Below are 24,566 nucleotides of genomic sequence, written 5' to 3'. Positions count from 1 at the left end.
CAGTCTGTGTGGTGTAGGGATATCCACACTGATGAAAGTGGGGTTCCAGAATTTTGACCCAGCGACAGTGAAGGATACATTTCCAAGTCATGATGATGTGTGGCTTGGAGGAGAACTTGCAAAGTGCTGTGTTCCTATGTATTTGCTGCCCTTGTCCTTTTAAATTATTGTGGGCATGCCTTTGGAGGGTGCTGTCTAAGGAGCCTGGTGAAGTGGTCTCCTTAGAGCAGAAGAAGGGATTTAAAGGAGGTCAACAATACGTGATAGTAAATGAATAATAACTGTTTCCAGTGTCAGCTGGGTCAGAAACCAGAGGACAACAGATTGAATAGAACAGGAGAGCAAAACCAGAAATGGGATGAGGAGAATTCCGATAGTGCAGTGAGTTGTTTTGACCTGGAATGTGCTACCTGAAAGGGTGGCAGAAGCAAATTAAATAGTAACCTTCAAACACAAATTGGATAACTACTTGAAAAATTAAAAGAGAAACACTGGGGTGTAGCAGGAAAGGACATGGGGACTGTGACTAACTGAATAACTCCGTCAGAGAACAGGCATAGGGATGACCTCCTTCTTTTTGATTGACAATTTATATAAACATCAGAAGGACCACATACCCTCAGGGTAAGAAAAATGGGGGAATAAATTCAGTACCTAAAAGCAACTAAAATTATGTGGTGACTGTTAAGCTCTGAGAATCTGTTATCAATGTCTTCGGCAGATGGCAATCAATATGGCTGCAACCTCAGTCAGTCCCATTTATGATACTGCATTTACCCTATGTTTTATTTGGCAAATACTCCTTGAAGTGACTGAAAGGGAAGAGCAGTCATTATAGTCTGTAAGAAAACACAACAGTCAATTTTAAGACAGTAAGCACCCACAAATGCGAAGATAAATGACAAATTAATCTGCTTAAGTGTTTCAAAGGAATAAATGTCTGTCAGGGCATTGACAGGAATTACCTATCTCTTCTTAGAATAATGATATGGAATCTGATAATAAAACATGGAATTAAAAGCTATTCTCAACGATGGTGACCACAAAACTATCAAATGTCAGATAATCCCACCTGGTTCACTAAGGCCTTTTAAGGAAAAAAATCTGCCACCCTTACCCAGTATGGCCTATATGTGACTCCAGATTCAAAAGTAATATAGATTCCCTTTTGGCATTGTAAATCACTCAGTGTAAGGACTATTCAGGACAGGTAACAAACATTGGCCTTGCCCGTCGAGCCCACTTCTCATGAACAACAAAAAGGAAAACATTATGTTCACCTGAACAGTGAATCTTGATTTCATGTCTCATCTGAAATGAGCAGTAAATCTTGTGCCCATTAATCAAAGAGTTAACAACTAATTGGAACTTGCTCCACTAATAATTACTTAAATACATTACAGTGATGAATTGATAAGGAGCAATAATGTAAAAAGTAAGTCATCAAAGAAGAGAGAGTTCATTTAATTCACAAGCACAATTACAACATGTTTTTGTCCATATTTGGCTTTTACTTATTCCACTGCTTCCAGCTGCGCACCAATGTGAAAACCATGCCTCTGTCTTAAATACAATCCCAGTCAGTGATACTGAGGCATAGACAGCAGGTAGACTTCCTAATATCCCAGTTCTTTGAGGGAAATTTTGCTAAGGTCTGCAGTCCAAACACCTTAAAGCCCGAGTGCTTTCACATGAACATACGAATTAGGGCCAGGAGTAGGACAATCAATCCCTCAAAGTTACTCCACCAATCATTAACATTATGGTTGAGCTAATTACTCTACATTTCTGCCTGTGCAGATAACCTTTCACCTCCTTGCTGATTAATGAATCTATCTGCCTCTGCCTGAAAATTGTTCACAAGCTCTATTTCCACCAACTTTTCATGAAGAGAGTTCTGAAGAGTTTTTGAGAAAGCATTTATACAGTCACAGAGGTGTACAACATGGAAACAAACCCTTCAGTCCAATTCGTCCATGCCGACCAGATATCCAAAATTAATTTAGTCCCATTTGCCAGCATTTGGCCCATATCCCTCTAAACCCTTCCTATTCATATACCCATCCAGATGCCTTTTAAATGCTGTAAGTGTACCAGCCTCCACCACTTCCTCTGGCAGCTCATTTCATACACACACCACCCTCTGCATGAAAAAGTTGCCCTTTAGATCCCTTTTAGATCTTTCTCCTCCCACCTTAAACCTCTGCCCACTAGTTTTGGACTTCCCTATCTTGGGGAAAAGACTTTGCTTATTCATCCTACCTACACCTCTTGTGATTTCATAAACCTCTATAAGGTCAGCCCTCAGACTCCGATGCTCTAGGGAAAATAGCCCTAGCCTATTCAGCCTGAAAACCTCCAACTCTGGCAACATTCTTATAAATCTTTTCTGAACCCTTTCAAGTTTAACAACGTCTCTCCTATAGCAGGGAGAGCAGAATTGAATGCAGTATCCCAAAGGTGGCCTAACTAATGTCCTGTCAACTCCGATACTCAATGCAGTGACCAATAAACGCCTTCTTCCTTATCAGCTACATGCGACTTCACTTCTCCTCATCTGTGTCTTAGTGAGGTCTGCAGATGCTGGAGATCAGAGATGGAAATGTGTTGCTGTCCGATACTCAATGCAGTGACCAATAAACGCCTTCTTCCTTATCAGCTACATGCGACTTCACTTCTCCTCATCTGTGTCTTAAACAGGTAACCACTTATTTTTAAACAGTGACCCCAGTTCATGGGGAAACAGTCTCTCCACATCCACCGTGTCAAGACTCCACAGAAGGGCTAATGCCCGAAACGTCGATTCTCCTGTTCCCTAGATGCTGCCTGACCTGCTGTGCTTTTCCAGCAACACATTTCCATCTCATCTGTGTCTTAAACAGGTGACCACTTATTTTTAAACAGTGACCCCAGTTCATGGGAAACAGTCTCTCCACATCCACCGTGTCAAGACTCCACAGGATGTTTTATGTTTCAGACAAGTCACCTCTTACACTTCTAGACCCCAGGAGGGACAAGCCGAACCTGTTCAACCTTTCCTCATAAGACAACCTACCCAATCCCAATATTAGCCCAGTAAACCTTCTCTGAACTGCTTCCAATGCATTTACATCTCAGAATACAACTAGACTTTGATCAGATGGGCTGATGGACCAAGGAATGGCAGTTGGAGTTTAATTTAGAGAAGTGTGAGGTGTTGCATTTTGGTAGGGGAAAACAAGACAGGAGTATGCACTTAATGGTAAGGTCCTGGGGAGTGTTGCTGAGCGAAGAGACCTTGAATGCAGGTTCTTAGTTCCTTGAGGGTGGAGTCACAGGTCAGCAGCATAGTGAAGAAGATGTTTAATACACTTGTCTTTATTAGTCAGTACACTGAGTACAGGAATTGGGATGTCATGCTCCAGCTGTAAAAGAATTGGTTCGGTCACTTTTGGAATATTGCGTTCAATTCTGGGTCTCCCTGCTATAGGAAAGATGTTGTTAAACTTGAAATGGTGCAGAAAAGATTTACAAGGATATTGCCAGGGGTTCGAGGGTTTGAAATATAGGGAGAGGCTGAATAGGCTGGGGTGTCAGAGGCTGAGGGGTGACCCTACAGAGATTTACAAAATCATGACAGGCATGGATAGAGTGAACAGCCAAGTTGTTTTTCCCAGGGAAGGGGAGTGAAAAACTAGAGGGCATAAGTTTCAGGTGAGAGGAGAAAGATTTGGGAGGGATCTAAGGGGCAACTATTTCACACAGAGGGTGGTGCGTGTATGAAATAAAGTGCCAGAGGAGGTGGCAAAAGCAGATACAAATTAGAACATATAAAAAGCACCTGAATGGGTACATGAATAGGAAGAGTTCAGAGGGATTGGACCAAATGCTGGCAAATGGGACTACATTAATTTAGGATATCTGGTTGCATGGATGAATTGGGCAAAGGGTCTGTTTCTATGCTGTACAACTCTATGACTTTATCATTCCTTAAATAAGAAGATCAATGCTATACACAATACTGCAGGATTGCCTTGTAATAGGAAAAAGCAAAACCAAAAAAAACACAGCCAGGTAACTGATGACCCAATAAGAGGGTATGAGGCGAGGACAGGCTTCACCAGGATGCCCCTATATTAGGATAACTTGCCAGCACTCCCTGCCAGGGATCACACAAGATGAAGAGTGACTTGGACAAGGTTACCACTGTGTAGTACCTCAAGCCAGAGTTAAAGTGCTCAGAGGTGGGTTCCAGGTTTTTAAGTCATTCATTTCACCCATCACATGAGAGGTCTAATGGAATCAGATTGATGCTCACACTGCCCGGAGTTTAATAACCACAGGTCCTGACTGCATGAAGACTGTGGGACCTGTCTTTCTCATTCTGACTGTAATCCCACCTCATCCCAATCAGCTTCTTCAACTAAAGCTCAGCTCTGTTTGCAGAGTTAAGCAAACAAGATAAACCTAAACATCTCATCTTCCAACAGACGTTTCTTTGTGCAATGAGTGAAGAGTATAGATGTTCAGTTCCTCTGGCCAGTTCCACCGTTCACTTAACTTAAAGCTCAAGCCTCAAATAATGTAGATCTTGCTGACGTTGCTCACACACAGCACATGCCCTGTGCAATGCTACCTGCATGCCTCTAAGTCTTATTGATCTGTACATCCTTGCTTACTATGGTTTGCCTGCACTGCTCATAAACAAGAGCTTTCCACTGTACTTTGGTACACATGACAATAAGTAAATCAATCAATCAAAGAATCAAGCTGATCACTATCTCAACTCCATTTACCATTCTCTTGACACCAATACTCATCAAAACATACCAATTTCAGCCTTAATAATTTCAATAACCAGTTTGGAAGCGAGAGAACTTCAGACTTATGCCACATAAAGAATCCCCATTTCACCCCTGAATGGTTTCACTCTAACTTGAAGATTATGCCATTGATACAGAAAATCCAGAAGATAGTGAGCAAGCCCAGCAGATCTGGCAAATATTATAGCCCCTGATGAAGAGCTTTTGCCCGAAACGTCGATTCTCCTGTTCCTCAGATGCTGCCTGACCTGCTGTGCTTTTCCAGCACTACTCTGATCTAAACTCTGGTTTCCAGCATCTGCAGTCCTCACTTTTGCCCAGATGTTATAGCCCCGTCTGTTCTTTCTAACTTTTCCCTACAAGCTTAACTTCTAACTAATCTTTAGTAAACAATTTTTATCTGGAAAAGACATGGATTCTGTGTGAGATTCATGATTCAGTCAGCACCCACGGCGTGGTGGGGAACCAATCCTAGACGGAGCAGGAACCAGCATGAATTAGAATTATCCCACACTGCAGAAAACCAACCGAAGCTAAGAGGGAATTTAGCCCTAACACCCAGCAACAGGTGCAAGATGGGGAAAAAAAGTTATAATCTGGAGGGAAAAACGAGGGGCTGGAGTGGTGAAGCCAAACCCCACAGCTCTGTATGAGGGGTCGTACAGCCATAGGGTTGTACAGCATGGAAACAGACCCTACAGGCCAACATATCCATGCCGACCAGATATTCTAAACTGATCTAGTAAATGTGCCAGCATTTGATACATATCCCTCTAAACCCTTCGTATTCATATACCCAAAACCAACAGCTAGAGCTTGAGCAGTGAGGTCCAAGATAGGATTGCTCCCAGAGGGAAGACACACTGTGAGCGCCGTTGGGTAGGGAGCCATGGGGATGCTGCTTGAAACAAAGAACAGAAATTGCAACTGGAGCAGTCAAGGTCAAATTGGAAGAACGTTTTCAGCGAGGAGCCATGTCATGAGTGTCTGATTTGTTTGGGTACCACCAGTAGACTTCATAGAAGAAGGAACCAACCCACCTCAATAATTCTGTCAAAGGTTTCAGCTCTTTTCTTACCAAACTGTCATAGAGTTACACAGCATGGAAACAGACCCTTCAGACCAATCAGTCCAGTCCGACCTGGAACATCAACTCCCCTCCTCCTCTGATGCTACTGGAACTGCTGTTGGTTTTCCAGCTCCACTCTTTATCCACTCCACGCCAAACATAATCCCAAACTAAATTGGTTCCACCTGCCTACTCCTGGTCCATATCCTTCCCATCTTTTCCTATTCATGTACTTATCCAAATTTCATTTAAACATTGTAATCGTGCCCCCATTCACCACTTCCTCGGAAGCTCATTCCACATGCGAACCACCCTCTGCATAAAAGAATTGCCTCTCATATCTTTTATAAATCTCTCTCCTGTCACCTTAACAATGTGCCTCTTAGTTTTGAAATCCCCCATCCTACAGAAAAGACACCTGCCATTAAACAATCTATACCCCTCATGATGTTGTAAACCTCTATAAGGACACCTCTCACCCTCCTATGCTCTAGTGAATAAAGTCCGAGCCTATCCAGCATTTTTTTATAACCTAAATCCCCCTTCCCGACAACATCCTGATAAATCTCTTCTGAACTGTTTTCTATAACTGGGCGACCAGAACTTGACACAACACTGCAGAAGAGGCCTCACTAATGTCCAGGACAACCTCAATATGACTCCCCAACTTCTATACTCAAAGGACCGAGCAATGAAGGCAAGTGTGCTAAATGCCTTTTTAACCACCCTGTCTATATGTGACACAAACTTCAAAGAATTATGTACCTGAATCCCTAGGTCCCTGTATTCTACAACACTACCCAAGGCCCTACCATTAGTTGTATAAGTCCTGTCCCTGTTTGTTGTACCATATTCCAATACCTCACATTCATCCAGATTGAACTCTATCTGCCATTTTTCTGCCCACTGATCCATTTGATCAGGATCCCTTTGTAATCTAAGAAAGCCTTCTTCACTGCCTACTATACCACCAACTTTGGTGTTGTCCGCAAATTTACTGACCATGCTTTCAGACATGTTCGGGGGGGTTTAGCATTTTCGAAGTTCCAAACTGCTAAACCCAAGATTCAAATACTCTCAGTACAGCCACGTGTCTTACCAAAATTCTCTCTTTCCGTCTTTAACCTAATACCTAAGCTCCACAACTAACCTTTTGTCTCATCCAAGATTAAGTGCTGGCTTGGGGAAAAAAAAGAGGGATTTGTTGCTAATAGTTCAACTAATTAGTTACTGGCTTTTAATAATTTGTCTCATTGTCAATCCCAGAATTTTGTACTTTTTGTTAGTAACAGACAGTTATTCCAGTTTTATATAAAACAAAGTGTCAGAAGTCTTTGTAATAAGTATAGTTTTGGGGGGGGGGGGGGGGGGGGCGGGGGCAGTCTATTGAGGGACAGGATAATTGGAAGGAATTATTGCAATAACTTCATAAAATTCATTGCAGACCTGCGATTCTCCACTTTGCGTTTGTCCATGTGGTTAATTTAGTGTTTGTGACACAGAGGAAGAGTTAAATCGGTCTTCAAGCATTATCTATTTCTCTCTCCATAGATACTGCTAGGCCTGCTGAGTTTCTCCAGCATTTCTCTTCTTTTTTCAGCTTTCCACCATCCACAGTATTCTCTGCAATCTTTTTTTGCAAGTTCTGCCCATTTGTTGTGGACTCCCACCAGTAGAGAAAAATAGCTTCTCTGTATGTGACCCATTGAATGTCTCCATAATTTGGTGAAGTGAACCTGAGAATGTGCTAGAATTAGTTGACAAGTCCAGCAAGGCCGACCTCAACAATGCGATCACCTCGCTCCATTGTTTTGCATTTCACAAGCGCTGCGGTAAAACTGTCATTAGGTAGCAACCTGGTGCCAATTGATAGCCATTACTGCTCATTAAACACTGAGTTAATAGCACTATTCACCTCATTAATATTCAACCTAACCAAACACACTTGACAAGGAAGCTGGAGCAGGTCCCTGGCAGGTTCACCTCACCTCTTGCTCCAAGCGACTACCATGTTGAAACATCTCTGGACACGCTCCATTGACGTTGACTACACATACTCCATGTCCATGGACATTTGCAGCCAGCATGTGCCAGCCTCGAACAATCCCATATCCTTGATTCATTTGCAGGATGCTTCTGTACTTCAATGCTGCACTTTGGGCTGCACCAGCAATTCTCATTGTAATGCTGCAGCAAGGTCACTGTGCACTCAGGGACTCATACCCTGCTCATTGACTGGACCAGACTGCATCTCTAGGCTCTTCACTTGTTTCCTCAGCACTCACTCATTCTGAGGCAACCATGCCTTTTTACATATTAATCCCTCAGCCAGAGATATCAGGCCAGTATTATAGAATCACAGAATCAGAAACTTTTACATTACAGAAGGAGGCCATTTGGCCTATTATGTCTATACAGCATCCAGAAGAGCTAGTCCCATTCTCCAGCCCGACCTCCGAATCCCTCTAAACATGTTCAATTACAGATCCAGCTTTCTTTGGAAACCTCATACGGAATCCACCTCCACCACTCTCCCAGGCAGCGCATTCCAGATCCTAACAACCCTCTGAGTAAAGATGTTTCTCCTTATCTCACTGTGAGGTATCTTGCTGACTATCTTGAAATTGTGACCCCCTAGTTACTGAAATACCAGCTCGTGGAAACAGAACATTCTTCTTTACCCCGTCAACATTGTTCACAATTTTGAGTACCTCAGTCAGGTCATCTTCTCTGCTCCAAATAGAACACGCCCATTTTAGAACATAGAACAGTACAGCACAGGAATAGGCCCATTGGCTCACCATGTGTGTGCTGACCATGATGCCATTCTAAACTAATCCCATCTGCCTGCACAACATTTGTAACTCTACTCCCTGACTGCTCATGCATCTAAATGTCTCTTAAGCATTGCTATCATATCTGTTTCTCCCATAGCCCCTCGCAGTGTGTTTCAAGAGGCTACCAATCTCTGTGTAAAATCCTTCTATCACACATCTCCTTTAAACGTTTCCTGTTCACCTTAAACCTATGTCCCCTAGTATTTGACGTTTCCACCCTAGGGCAAAAAAAAGTGACTATCCACCCTATCCATGCACCTCATAATTTGATATACTTCTATCAGGTCACCCCTCAGTCTCCAAAGCTCTAACGAAAACAATCCCAGTTTGTCCAAACTCTTCTTATAGCTAACACATAGAGTCATAGAGATGTACAGCATGGAAACAGACCCTTTGGTCCAACCCGTCCATGCCGACCAGATATCCCAACCCCACAGTCCCACCTGCCAGCACCCGGCCCATATCCCTCCAAGCCCTTCCTATTCATATACCCATCCAGATGCCTTTTAAATGTTGCAATATACAGTCCATTCCAGGAAGCATCCTGGTAAACCTCTTATGCAGCCTCTACAAAGCCTCCATATCCTTCACATAGTGTGGCAACCGGCATTACACACAATACACCAAATGTGGATTAACTAAAGTTTTATACAACTGCAACATGACTCGCCCAATTTTATTTCTATGCCTCAACTGGTGAAACTAAGCATGCCTTCTTTACCACTTTATCCACTTACGGTGCCACTTTCAGGGAACTATTGACTTGTACCCTGCGATCCTTCTGTATATCAATACTTCTAAGGTTCCTGCCATTTACTGTATATTTTCCTCTTACATTTAACCTTGCACAAAGCATCACCTCACCACCTCGCCAGATGTTTAAAACTTCTTCATCGGATGGGGGTATTTAAGACCCATTCCTAACTACTCAGAGGGCAATTAGGAGTCAACCACATTGCTGTGGGTCTGGTGTCACATAAAAGACAGACCAAGTAAGGATGGCAGTTTCCTACCTTAAAGGTCATTAAGTGTTATGAAGGTGTAGGTGTGTACTGTACGTTTAAGAGAGAGAGGAATAAGGCAAGGATTTAGAAAAGCGCATAGTGTGCTGAAAGATTTAAAAATGTAACATTTGGTTGACACAAATAGCTGGAGCTGTGAAGCCATGGAACAAAAACAAATTCAAATTCAGCCAGTTTAAATTATGCACCAGCTATTAAAATCCAATCAAGTTTGAATTTTATTATTAGGTATGACATCAAACCAATGAAATGATCTGATGTTTTGGGGTATAAAATCAGACATCTTGAACAGTTAGGGGGAGAACAGCAACGAGTGCCAACAAACAGACTGCTAATCGAATAACTCTCTGAAAGGTACCTGTCTATAAGAAATGTGCGCAGCAGAACACTAAAGTCGACCTAAAAGAATCTACAGAGTAAGTTTGACATCCGAACACTATACCTGGTTTTGAAATTGATTTTGCCATAAATTTAAGAGGGAATTTATCAGACTAGTACTGTAGTATGGGAGGTAAAACGTAGGTTTAAGAGAAAGGAGCTGCAAATAGCCGATGTTTTAATGTTCTCTGTTGGACTTAAAGAATAAAATTATTCATTTTTACTTTAAATAGTGACCTCTGGGATAGTTGTTTGCCTCTCAAAAGTTAGCAGATTACGTGTTGGACCGAAGGGTCTGTTTCCATGCTGTACATCTCTATGACGGCGCAAGGTGACCTTTTCTGTGTTTTGGGTTTAAATTCGCAAAGGGATTTACCCCGTGTCGTAATATTCGTGAACCAGGTGGGTTTTTTCCAACTGTCAACAATAGATTCATGATCATCCTTAGATTCTTACTTCCATATTTTTATTGAATTTTAGCTCCACCTTTTTTCTGTCGTGGTGTGATTCGAGTCCTGTTCCCCAGAACATTATCTGAGTCTCTGGAGTAACAGTGCAGCGCTACAACCACGAGGCTGGCTCCCCTCCCTAAAACTCCATCTGCCATTTCTTCACCCAATTTTCCAATTGATCTATGTCCTCTGTATCCTTCAACAACCTTCCTCACTATCCACACATTCCCCATTTTCACATCATCTGCAAACTTACTAACCAGACCACCTAGAATTTCATCCATATTATTTACATTTATTACAAACAGCAGATCCTTGCAGAACACCACTGGTCATAAAACTCCAATCAGAAAAACACCCGTCCACTCTTACTGTTTGCCTTCTATGGCCTAGCCAATTTAGTATCCAGCTTGTCAACTCACCGTGGACCCCATATGACTTAATCTTCAGGACCATCCTACCAAGAGGGGTCTTGTCAAATGCTTTAGTAAAACGAGTAGTAAAAAGTGCTTTAGTTTGGACAACATTCACTGCCCCTACCTTCATCCCTCACTGTCATCACTTCCTCAAAAAACTCAATCAAAGTTGTGAGACAATACCTCCCCCACACAAAGCTATGCTGTCTATCTCTAATAACTTCATTCTTTTCTAAATGCAAGTAAATCCTGTCCCTAAGAATCTTCTCCAATAATCTCCTGACCACTGATGTATGGCTCACTGGCCAATGATTTCCTGGGTTATCCCTATTGACCTTCTTAACAAAAGATCAAAATCGGCTGTTCTCCAGTCTTCTGGTACCTCATCTGTGGCCAATGAGGACCCAAAGTTCTCTGTCAAGGCTCCAGCAATCTCCTTCCTTGCCTCCATCAGTATCCTGAGATCAATCTCATCAGGCTGGGGACTTGACTTAATGTCAAGTCTTAATGGTTTTCAAGACACTAACAGCTCCTCCGCCTTAATGTCAACATGCCAAGACTATCAAAACACTCCTCTCTAATTTTAGCACCATCCATGTTCTCCACTTTGTGAACACTGATGTGAAGTGCTCATTAAGAACCTCGCTCACTTCCTCTGGTTCCACAACATAAATTCCATCCTTTGTTCTTGAATGGACCTACCCTTTATATATATATACAATTCCTTGGGATTCTCCTTAATCCTATTGCCATGGACATTTTATGGCCCCTTCTGCAAGAGCCATGTTTGATTTCATTTTCTGTAACCTTACATATGCTACTTTTTCTTATTGGTTAGGCTTTCAATATCTATTGTCATCCAGGGTTTCAAATCTCACCATCATTATCTTTTATCCTCACAGGAATATGCTGGTGCTGAACATTGATCAACTGAATTTTAAAACCCTATCTATTGACTCCTTCCTCATACACAGCATGACAGGGTAGACATAGAAAGAACAGTACAACATAGGAACAAGCCCTTTGGTCCACCAAGACTGAGCTGACACATGATGCCTTTCTATATTAAACACCTTTCATCTTTATGCATTCCATATCCCTCTATTCCTCATAAATGTTGCTATTGTATCCACATCCACCACCTCCTCTGGCAGTGCATTCCAGACACTTAGCAACCTCTGCATAAAATACTTACCTCTCACACTTCCTTTGACATAATCCCCTTTTACCTTAAAGCTATGTCCCCTGGTAATGAATATTTCTGCACTGGGAAAAATCTGAGAGGATCTGTCTTTTGGCTGGAGAATATGGAACTACAGAACAAACTCACAGGTTAAAAAGGTATGAGGACTGAGAGAAAAGTGTTGTATATATTTGATGTTCACTATCCAAGAGAATTATGGGTTGTTGGTTATGGAATATGTTCAAGACCGAAATCGATAGACTGTTGGACAGTAAAGGAATCTAGGGATTAATGTATTGACACCTACCAGTAACATCCAACCTTTTCTCCTACCATTAGCCCTCTCTTTGTCTTTGCTTTTGGTGCACATTTACCATCTGTTCCACTTATTCCTCCGTGCTCCTTTTTCTGTAGCACAAAACCTATCCTTTCTCCAATACAAGCAAAATACTGTGTGGAATAGTGCCACAGAGGATTGTATCCATTCACCAAGTCACCCTTTATTTGCACATGCATAGTACCTGACACTGATCCAGCTCCCTCAGAGCCAGCTCTCAGAGTGAACAGAACCTCCAACCTTCCTGGTTATATCTGTCAGCCAGGGCTCCCTGATTTGAGCAGGTTAATAGCCCCAGTAAAGGAACTCATATTCTATGGGGTTCACCTGGCTGACCTCATGACAGTCACTACACTGTGGAGTCTAGAAATATGAAAATAAAACAAACAGAAAGAACTGAAGAAACACGGCAGGTATGGCAACATCTATGGAGGGACAAATAGCTTATACAGTATTTTGAGTCTGATGTGACTCTTCTTCAGAATCTATTCAGTCCTCCAGCAATTTCTTACTTTATATCAGATCTCCATATCCACAGGACTGGGATTCAAGGGCTATTGGTATAGCTTGGGAATGAGGAGTTAGGCTCAAATGTTAGCAATAATCTTACTCATTGAGTGGAGCAGGTTTAAAAGTATTTAGATGTGTACTTGAGATGTCAAGACATACACGGGTATGGGCAAAGTGCTGGAAAATAGAATGAGAATAATTTATAAAATCATAGAGTCATAGAGATGTAGAGCACGGAAACAGACCCTTCGGTCCAACTCGTCCATGCTGACCAGGTATCCTAAATTAATCTAGCTCCATTTCCAGCACTTGCCCCATGTCCGTCTATATCCTTCCTGTTCATAGACTTAAATGTTGTAATTAAAACGAGTGGAGCAAGCAGAGGAAGAAAAAACTACAATGCATTGGCCAAGAATTTAGGTGTTTGTTTTTGACAAGCACAAATGTGATGGGCTGAACGGTCTTTTTCTGAGCTGTAGATCTCCATGACTCAATGACATGTTTAAAGGATGAATGATCCAATCCTACTCCTATTTCTTCCGTTACGCTCAAACACATCGCAAGATGATCTCCAAATGACTGTGTTTTTATCATTGTCTTCTGCATAACTTTAACAAATGCTTTTTGGAATGCCAATATAGTCAACATGACTCTCTTCTTAACAACCATGATTAAAGAATTCAATTAGATTATTCAGATATGACCAAGTCTTCACAAATTAACACAAAGAACCATTGCCCTCGACATTAAGATTGCCGAAAAAAACTGTCACAATTAACTCAGCTCTTTAAATTTCTGTGAAGGTGTTTTAGAAGTAACATACTATTGCATAATTTTTACTACTTGACACTAATCATCTCTCCACAATGCATTTACATGTTGGCTAATAGGTAGTCAGGATCGTTATAACAGAATCCTTTGAGATTCATTGGATCTGCTCAAAAACAAAGCACTTTATAGACTCATAGATTCATAAATGTTACAGCATGGAAGGAAGCCATTCAGTCCATCTTGTCCACTCAGGTCAACAAAGGCAGCATTCATCTGATTTTTCCACTCTTGGCCTGCAGTCTGGAGGCTAAGTACTGCTGAAGTGTCATGAGAGTTTCTAATTCAACCATTACCTCAGGCAATGTGTTTCAGATTCCTGTCACTTTTGGATGAAAAAATTTCCTCCTCAACTCTCTTCTTAGACCATTTACTTTTATTGACCAGCCTGCCATGAGGGGCCTTCTCAAAAACCTCACTAAAGTCCATTTTGACTCCATCAAAAGTGTTACCCACATCAACACTCCTGATTACCTCCTCAAAAGAAATCTATCAAATTTGTCAAATGTGACCTTCCCTTAACAGATCCATGCCGACTATCCCCAATTTATTTGTCTCTCGAATTCTGTCCCTCAGAATTCTTTCTAATAACATTCCTACCAACAAGGTTAGACTGACTGGCCTGTCATTTTCTGGTCTATCCCCACCTCTCATTTTTTTTAATAATAGGGCAGTCCTTCTGTCCTCTGGTATCTCACCTATGGACATAAAGGATTCAAAACTTACTGCAACAACATGATGTTCCCTCTAAATCTTCACTGATCCAAGAAAAATATCCCTAACCTCTTCAACCTTTCCTAATAGCTCAGCCCCTCCAGCCCAGGAAGCATCCTTGCATATCTCCTCTGCACCCTCTTGAGTGCGATCTCAGCCTCTGTATAATGTGGTGACCAGGCTGCCTGCTGTACTCCAGTTATGTCCTAATCAGTATTGTATACAGTTACAGCATAACCTCCTTGCCCTTCTGTGTTTTTTTTAATGCCTTGGCTAATAAAAGCAAGTATCTCTTGTGCCACCTTAACTATGTTATGAACCAGACCAAACCCCCTCAAAATATATTAAGATAGTCTAGACCCAATTTTTTTCTTATTTTAAAGGTAAATGTAAGGCATTGCATTCCAGATGCAATGCAATTGGTCAAATTATCGACTTAAGCAAGGCATACTTTCTTTGTACACTACAGTTAAAATAAAGACAAACTAAAAATAAAGAAAAGATTTGGCTTAATTGTACCTCGATCAAAATGCTTAACAAAATAATAGATATATTAACTACTTCTAATTAAGTGTTCCAGTTAGTAAAATCCCAGAAACACACCCTTGGCAATGGCAAATTCAACAACACAGATTGTCTCATATGCAATTCCAGCATTTACCTCAAAGAGAGAGGAATAAGAGCGTCCACATCCAGCATCAAGACCCCAGAAACCGCTGAAAGCTAAAACCAATGAGGAGGGACACCACTTCGACTGGGTCAACACATCCATCCTAGGACAAGCCAAACAAAGACACGCACGAGAATTCCTAGAAGCATGGCATTCCAACCAGAACTCTATCAACAAACACATCAAGTTAGACCCCATCTACCACCCCCTGAGAAAAGGAACCAGAAGTGACTTCACCGCAGGAAATAACATCACCACAGGAAATGACATTACCAACCCAAAGAAACCCAAACATATCAATAGAAAGCAGGAATTTTCAGCATTGCTTCACCTGAGGCCCACTGAAGATGTCACCTCGTAGGGTAATGAAACGTCTGGAAATGAACCTTCCACCAGAGTGAGCAAACCTACATCCAAAACCTCAACCTGAGCTACAAATCTTCTCAAACTCACTAATGACCCGTGGCATTCATGATTCTTCCGTCTTGGTCCCACCTTTTGTCTTGTGAATCTATATTCTCACCACTTCTTCCTTGAATGCCTCCCTCTGCTCTGACACGGTTTTATCTGCAAGTATTTGCTTCCAGTCCACTTGGACTAAATCATATTTTATATAACGTGTCTTTACTTTTGAAATTTGAAAATCACTGATCTCTATTGCTATACTATAGGGGGCAGCCCTGCAACATATTACAATCACAGAATTCAAAAGACTCACTCAGCTTATCACGCCACATCATTTATTTGTGAGAACAATCCATATTTAATCCCATTGTCCTGCTCTCATCCCATCAACTTCTGCTTTGAGTATGGATTCAAAGTTTCTCTGAAAAGAATGCTTCGGGTTATGCTATTATTTAAGCTAATAGTCCTGAGGATTTAATGTTCATTTCACGTTGGCTCTACCCATTTGACTGATACCACACACAGTCTTGGGTAGATATAAGGAGTTCTATTCTAGCCTTTGGAGGGTTTAGATGAATCTCTGCAGTTTCCTTACATTTTAGTAATTATGCCTGGCCAAATGTAGTTGCATTTATTGCTATTATGCAATAAATCTTCTTGTTATCTAAGGAAAGTGCTTCTTCAGTAGATACTCTATGGTGGTTGATTCTCCATCACGAGTTAGGCCTAAGATAAAGCAACAAACTACCTCAGACTACCTTTACCCAATACCACACACTGCAGGCACATCTGTAATGCCCACAACATCGCACCTGCCAATTTCAATCTGTGCTACAAACTCATTTACCTTATTTCTTACACTCCACTCCATTTAAGTACAACACCCTCAGTCCTGTATTGATCACCACCATTCTCAAAGCTGTCCCTTTATCTGCTGTGCCTGAAGTTAGATTCCTGACCCTTTCCATACTCTCTTTCTTATTACTTGTTCTGAAAACTTTAATAACCTCTCATGAGCCATTTCCCCCTTTAACTAGTTTGAAGTCCTCTGACTACCCTATTTAGCCTCTCCACTAGGATTCTCATCTCAGTTTGGTTCAGGTGGAGCCCAAGCTGATGGTACAGTTCATTCCTATCCCAATAGGAGCAACATGGTGGCTCAGTGGTTAGCACTGCTGCCTCACAGCACCAGGAACCCAGGTTCAATTCCAGCCTCGGGTGACTGTCTGTGTGGAGTTTGCACATTCTCCCTTTGTCTGCGTGGGTTTCCTCTGGGTGCTCAAGTTTCCTCCCACAGTCCAAAGATGTGCAGGTCAGATGAACTGGTCATGCTAAATTGTCAATAGTGTGAGGGAAATGGGTCTGGGTGGGTTACTCTTCGGAGGGTCAGTGTGGACTGGTTGGGTTGAAGGGCCTGTTTCCATACTGTAGGGAATCTAATCTAATCAATATTGATGCCAATGTCAAATGCCCTCTATCTTACATCACTTCTTGAGCCACTTGTTTACTTCCATAATATTCTATCAGCGTGCAAATTTGCACTTGGATCTGCCATGTATAGGCTGAGAGAATACAAACTTTGAGATTTGTATTTTAGGGAATACAAACTTCGAGATCCTGTTATTAATTGTGTTCCTAATTCATGATGATCACTAAACACTTCCTCTTGCCTATGTTGTTGGTGCCAACATGAAGCACAACAACGGAATCCTCCCCCCTCCCTCTCCAGTATTCTTTCAAGCCAATTCAAGATAGCCCATACCTTGGCACCCAGTTGGTTACACATCATTAGGGACTCTCAATCCTGCTCACAAAGGATGCTACTTGTTCCCCTAATTATAGACCCCTTTCCCACTATCACTATACTTTGTGCTCTCTCCACTTGAATGGCTTCCTGGATTGCGGTCCAGTAGTCAGTTTGACCATCATCCCTGCAGACTCTTCCCTCATCCATACACAGAGCAAGTAGCTCATACCTCTTCGACAAGCTCAAGAGTTGAGAGTCCTCTAATGCTATGGTCGAGATCCCTCTACCTGTCTTACTTGTCGTCACACCCTTCTGTCCCTGACTAGTAGCCAAATTTGAAATACTTAAGTTGCAGGGTGTGACAGCCTGGAACACAGCCTCAAGGTAACCCTCCCCTCCCGGATATGCCGCACTGTCTGATGCTCTGATTCCAGTTCATCGAGCAACACTCCCAGGACCTTACCATTAAGTCCTGTCCTGATTTGCCTTTCCAAAATGCAGCACTTCACATTCATCTAAATTAAACTCCATCTGCCTTTCCTTGGCCCATTAGTCCATCTGATCAAGATCCTGTTGTAATCTGAGTTAACCTTCTTCGCTGTCCACTACACCTCCAATTTTGGTGTCATCTGCAAACATACTAACTATACCTTCTATGTTCATATCCAAGTCATTTATATAAACGATGAAAAGTAGTGGACCCAGCACCAAAGAGACGTTAGAGTGCAGGTTCATAGTTCCTTGAAAGTGGAGTCTCAGGTGGATAGGATAGTGAAGAAGGCATTGAGTATGCTTTCCTTTATTGGTCAGAGAATTAAGTATTGGAGTTGGGAGGTCATGTTGTGGCTGTACAGGACATTGGTTAGGCCACTGTTGGAATATTGTGTGCAATTCTGGTCTCCCTCCTATCGGAAGGATGTTGTGAAATTTGAAAGGGTTCAGAAAAGATATACAAGGATGTTACCAGGGTTAGAGGGTTTGATCTATAGGGAGAGGCTGAATAGGCTGAAGCTGTTTTCCCTGGAGCATCAGAGGCTGAGGGATGACCTTGTAGAAGTTAATTAAATCATGAGTGGCATGGATAGGGTAAACAGACAAGGTATTTTCCCCAGGTTGGGGGAGTCCAGAACTAGAGGGCATAGGTTTAGGGTGAGAGGGGAAAAATTTAAAAGGGATATAAGTGGCAGAGGGTGATGCATGTATGGAATAAGCTGCCAGAGGAAATGGTGGAGGCTGGTACAATTACAATATTTAAAAGCCATCCGGAATGGTTATATGACTTGGAAGAGCTCAGATGGATATCGGCCAAGTGCTGGCAAATGAGACTAAATTAATTTAGGATATCTGGTCAGCATGGACGAGTTGGACCGAAGGGTCTGTTTCCATGGTGTCATTCCCGATGACTCTATGACTCTGAACCGAGGTCCCTTGAGCTGCAGACCATTATTGCGGATATGGTCGCTGTTGTTAACAATGGGATTCACCAGCTCCCATATCATGCAAAAACAACACATCATCTGCACTGCCATCTCCAGTATAGTTTATTAGATTGCATTTACCTTTAAAAACTTTTGTTCTTGGAAAGTCCCTAAATTATTATACTCCTTCCTGAATCTAATACTTTAAAGCTACTTTCTATCTAGGTCCTTTACCAGCCAATTAGACCAGAGATTCTCTATGGTGTCACTTTCTAAAAGAAGTGAAGAAAAATGCAAACAGATGAATGATCAAAATGTCCACCTTCAATTTATACTCACCTCCACTGGTGCTGTCCTTTATGCTCTCCACTGCTTTACCTGTTCAATACAACAAAGCATTCAATCTATTCAACAACTCACCTTGTGAAATACATTTCTTGCAAACTTTCTCTGCACTCTCAATGAAATTTAAATTGATGATTCCCCAAGCAGCTGAATTATTATTTCTCTATCCACCATCAAGACTCCTCATAATTTTCAAAACCTTAATTAAGGTTCGTCTTCACCGATCCAGTAGTCCCAGTTGTTCTGACTCTTTCCTCATAATTCTGGATTTTTCGGCCTATTATCAACCTGATGAGTCCACACAGTCTGCTCTCGTTGGCTTTACAGAGTCAAATCACCGATTGCTTAGAAGACAGAAGGAGGTCTTTTGACCCATCATGTCTGTGCTGGCTGTCTCAAGAGCAACTCACCTAATGCCACTCTTAGACCTTTCCCTTTAGTGATGTAAGTTTGCTCATTCACCTGCTCATCCAATTCTCCACTGAAATCCATGATTGAATCCACCATGCTTTTAAGTCAGCGCATTCCACAGCCAAACTATTTGCTGACTACAGGAGATATTCTTCATTTGTCATTTGCTGCTTTTCCTATTAACCTCCTACACCGACGTCCTCTGGTTCTCAACACTTTCATCAAAGGGAACTGTTTCTCTCTCATCCACTCAATTTGAACTCCACACGATTTTCAAAACCTTGATCAAATCTCCTCTCAATCTTCTCTTCTCCAAGATAAACAGTTGCAGTTTCTCCAACCTATCATGTAACAGAAGTCCTGCATCCCTGGAACCATTCTGGTCATTTTCTTTTCTGCACCGCCATCTAAAAATTCCACCTTTTCCAAAAATTGTGCTGCTCAGAATTTAACCAAATACAATGTTGAGGCTGAGCCAATGCTTTGTAATCGTTCACTGTAACTTCCTTGCATTTGTACTCAATGTGTCCATTTATAAAACTCAGAATCCCATCTTTATTCACTTTCCTAACCTGTCCTGCTAGCTTTAATGATTTGTGTTTCTACCCTTCTGTTCCTGCACCTATTAGAATTGTAACCTCTATTTTATATTGTGTCTGCCTGCTAAAGGCTATTACTTCACACATCTCTGCAATAAATCTGATCTGTCATGTGTCTGCCCCAGTCCATCAGCCTGTCTATGTCCTTTTGAAGATTCACTATCCTTCTTACACTGCATAATATTGTGTAAACTTTGAAACTGTCACCCATATACCCAAGGTTATTAACATATATCAAGGAGAAACGGTCCTAACACTGATTCCTGCAGAACCCCAAAGTGTGCCTTCATCTGGTCCAAAATACAACCACTCACCATGACTCAGTTTCCTATATCTCAAGCCAAGCTGGTATCCATGCTGTTATTGTCGCTTATGTGATCTTGCTGGTAAGTCTGTTATGACACAGTTTCTCGAAAGTCATTTGGTAATCCATGTGGCCACATCCACTGTATTATTTACATTAACCCTCTTTTGTTATGTTACCAAAAAAACTCAATCAACTTATTAAACTGTATTCACCTTTAATACAACTGTGCTGACTTGCCTTACTTAATTCACAATCAGTCCAAGCAACCATTATTTTTGTCTGGTTTATCAATCCTAAGAGCTTTCTCACCACTGAGGTACAACGTATTGGCATGGAGCTTGCTACCACAAGGGGTGGTTGAGGTACATATTATGGATCAATTTACAGCAAAACTAGACAAACACAAGAAATAAAAAGAAGAACAGTGAGAGATGAAGAGGGAGTAGAAGGAACTCATGCAGAGCGTAAACCCTAACATAGGCCATTTAGCTGAATGACTAGCTGTCTACTGTAAAATAGTATGTAATCTCAAATGACTCACTGCCCTTCTCAAAATATAACTTCATTTAGCGGCAATTTATCATAGGGAAAAAAAGTTAGAATTCACAGTTAGCCATGAGTTAATCTGGGTGTAGGTATCCAATAACAAACCACAAACTAAATGATTGATTCCATTAGCCATTGCACCATCAAATCTGATGATCATCAACTGATCATCATATGGGGCAAAAACTGGTCAGAGGCCAAATTGGGGGGGATGGGAGAATAGTCTGGCAGTGACAATTATTACTCCCAGACTGCCACAGAAAGGCTCACATGACAAAAGCTGTCATGCATCACCAGTATGGCAGACATCTGCCACTCCCAGGAAGCTGCTCTTGTAAATAATCAGAGTCACCTGAAAGGGAATAGTGTTTCTGGGTGCAGAAGAAGTAGGAAGAGGATTCGAACAAGGATGAGGTTACAAGCTATAGGAATTGGATAGGGAATTGAAACAATGCCCAGCAGCTGCCCACAGCAGGACTAAAATGAATGGCCCTGCTCTGTTTTGACTCCATGCTCAGGAAAGCCACCATTCTATTCGTTATTTGGCAGGAACTTCTATTCACCTCTGGAAAAACTCCTGGTTTGGTCAAATTTACACTCAAGAGATCAGGTGTAAGAAATGGGTCTAGACCTGGCTTTAGGCCCTGGCTTTATTTGGGAAATAAGCCTGGAGCTGGTTTCTACTATGTGCCCTGACAACTCCAGGCATTCCTATCCAACCCAGCTCCCTCAATATAGAACAAGCATGTGCACACTATGTTATAACCTCCTGTGCTCACTTGAGATCCTTACAGGCACAGTATGATCCAATGTGTAGGTTGATAATATTGCTTATTATAATGGCAGGCTTCATTGACAGCACAGCCCTTAAAAACACTTGGCTGCAAATAAAGACTATATATAGCATTACTTGATTAAACAGTCCATAAACTTACCCAAACAGCCTTTCAATTCATTTCAGTTCGATTGCCATGTCTCAGAATAATCTGGAACTAGCAAAACATGTACTTGGAGACATCAATCTGACAATAGAATCCGAAACACTGTTTTGTGTTCATTGATTACTATTGTTTTCAAGGAGATTAGTTTGGAAAACCAAAAGAATTTCATATCACCAATTTGAGAGACTACTACAGACCAATAGAGAATGGCAGGGCATCAACTTTCCAGAACATTACTCCTTTTCAAGTCTAAATTCTGGGCAGGGGCTTGCTCCAGTTCAGAGACTTTCACACCTCACCCCCTGATGTTTATCTGGTTAACCAGCCAGCACTTGCTGCACTAGCGTGGGACAGAGCGACCACTCCACTTCTGCAACTGGATCTGCTGGGGTAACTCAATGCGCGGAGGCAAGAACGAGAAAGAAGCAAAGAGCGGGGGAGACAGAGAGAGAGAGAGAGAAAGAGAGAGGGGGAGGCGAGACACCTTTGCCTAGAGAGGGATTTGGTCATTCATTACATGTGATCTATGCAGCAATTGAAACGGGACAAGCCAGAAGGGCTCAGCAAAATCATTTATTTAAAAATAAGCCAGCTAAGAGACAGCTCAAACCCTAAACCCTAAAATTAACCCTTACACAGCCCCACTGACAATAACGGCCCAGCTCTGTAAGACTGGGTTGCGGCTCTGTTGAAAGGACTGTGATAAGGAGCACATTGTTTATTCAGCCATCTCGCAGACTGGACCTCACATCTGTTCGGTACTTTATGCTGATCTGATTTTACAAAAACAAAAAAAAAGTGTCCTGTTCACCAGAAAGTCAATTTCCTGCAAAAACCGGTCCCTTGCTTGGACCAATCATTTGGTCTCAATACAAATAATCATCTCCATCAGCAAATGCTTTTAGCCGCTGATCTTCTCTTCCCCCCCCCCCCCCCCAAAAAAAAACCTTCAGAGACACAAACAGAGAGAGTTAGGCGTTGAGATTGCATGACATTTGCTGTCTTTGAGAGTAAGACTGCCACTTTCTGTCTTCATGCTGCAGTGAAGCCAGGCAGCAGCCGATTCACAGCAGCAGCACGGTGAAAGTGAGTACTGTATACTGCAGTCTCCTCCTTTCTGTAAGTCCCCGTGTTCTCTCTTCAATAATGCAGGAACACGAACATTCCAGAAACTGCAAACCTCTCCAATAAAAAAAAAACCCTTACCTTTGTTGTCCATCTGGGTGGCGGCAGATCTCTGGGCAGTCTCAGGGAGAGAGAGCTGCTTTTTTTTTGGTTATGTTGCGGGTCCCGTGTCTCTGTCCTTCCTGAAAGCACTATAATGCACCAGCGGCGCTCCAACACTGAGCGTCAGTTTAAAGGGACACAGGGGCTGTCTGCAGAGCTGACCGAAATGTTAGCTCACCCACTCACTGAGCCATGGGACGCCGCCTCAACACGTACAGCAGAGGCCTGGAGCTGATATTATTGGCCATTAAATAAATCAGGATACTGATTCGAAACTTCCATGAAAAAGGTTATGTAACACTCCCCGCCTCCTGTCTCCAGTACGTCAGTTTGGAGAGATTTGGCTAGAGGCAAGGAGTTACCAATCTCCTCAAAGCAGTCTACAGGATGATAATCGAGGGGTTTAATTTTATTAGTACGCAAACTGATCAAAGTGTCTTATGCAGACAGGGCCAGTTATGAGCTAATTTCCAACTCCCACAGCCGTCACTGTTTTGTCTCTCCATCCCCTCAGGGGACTTGCCAAGTCCATTTGAATGATCTGATGCCATTGCCTTTAGCACTGACAAACTTGTAACCCTGGAATACTGCCTGGCCCCATCTTTCCTGACACTGAACCCCAATCCACCTCACCCACTGACAAAAACCCTTCATTGCTGCCCGAGAAGGAATTGGTGCGAGTTCTTATTGAACCACTGTCATCCATGTATCCCCATTGACTCTTAATCAGGGAATCCAAAGTTTTGAGTCGGTGAAGATGAAGGGATGGTGATGCGTGTCCACGTTAAAGATGCTGCATGTGTTTTGGAAAGGAACTTGATGTTCTCGTTCTTCTTATGTCTTAATACTTCTCAATGTTGGTAGGTGAAATTTGCAAGGTGCTATTGAAGACGTCTTGTTGAGTTTCTGTAGTACATCTTGTAGATGGTACACACTTCATCCAGTACTGGAGGCAATATATATTGAAGGAGATAGGTGAGGTGCCAAATATAAGGGTTGCTGCCGATGATGCTAACATGCCTATAACCATCAATAATATCACCACCCGATTTTATGATGCATAATTAATTGCTAGAAATTTTTGGATTATCCAAAACTATCCACATCTATCCCCATCACAGTCATAAAACACATTGTTAAGTCCAGCCCAGACAGGAGGTGACAGCTGATTGTGTGCAGCTTTAGAAAGGCCAATATGTGGTGATTTTGAGGCATTCCATTTACTTTGGTATTTTGTCTCCTCCTTCCTTGAAGCTCTGGGTCACATTGATGGGTCAGTTTATGGCTTCTGATGAAATTAATCAAGTGGATGCTCTTGTTCTGCCAGTCAAACCCCTAATTATGGTTAAACTATTTAATCCCCCCACTCTTTCAAATGCCCTTGAATTCAGGAGTTGAAGGG

The 24,566-nt window shown here is 42.0% G+C and overlaps 1 protein-coding gene across 1 annotated transcript in view; it reads right to left on the bottom strand.

Annotated features, from left to right (window-relative positions):
- Positions 1-23,423, bottom strand: part of fgf12a (fibroblast growth factor 12a) — a 339,524-nt gene extending 316,101 nt beyond the window's left edge. The window contains exon 1 of the mRNA XM_043702611.1: positions 23,144-23,423. Within this exon, the coding sequence (XP_043558546.1) occupies positions 23,144-23,156 (13 nt within the window). The 5' untranslated portion in view covers positions 23,157-23,423. The remainder of the gene's footprint in view (positions 1-23,143) is intronic.
- Positions 23,424-24,566: the final 1,143 nt, after the last annotated feature.

Source organism: Chiloscyllium plagiosum, chromosome 13, assembly GCF_004010195.1.
Source record: "Chiloscyllium plagiosum isolate BGI_BamShark_2017 chromosome 13, ASM401019v2, whole genome shotgun sequence".
Classification (NCBI taxonomy): domain Eukaryota; kingdom Metazoa; phylum Chordata; class Chondrichthyes; order Orectolobiformes; family Hemiscylliidae; genus Chiloscyllium; species Chiloscyllium plagiosum.
Note: the sequence above shows the minus strand (reverse complement) of the source record. Positions and strands in the feature narration are given on the sequence as shown.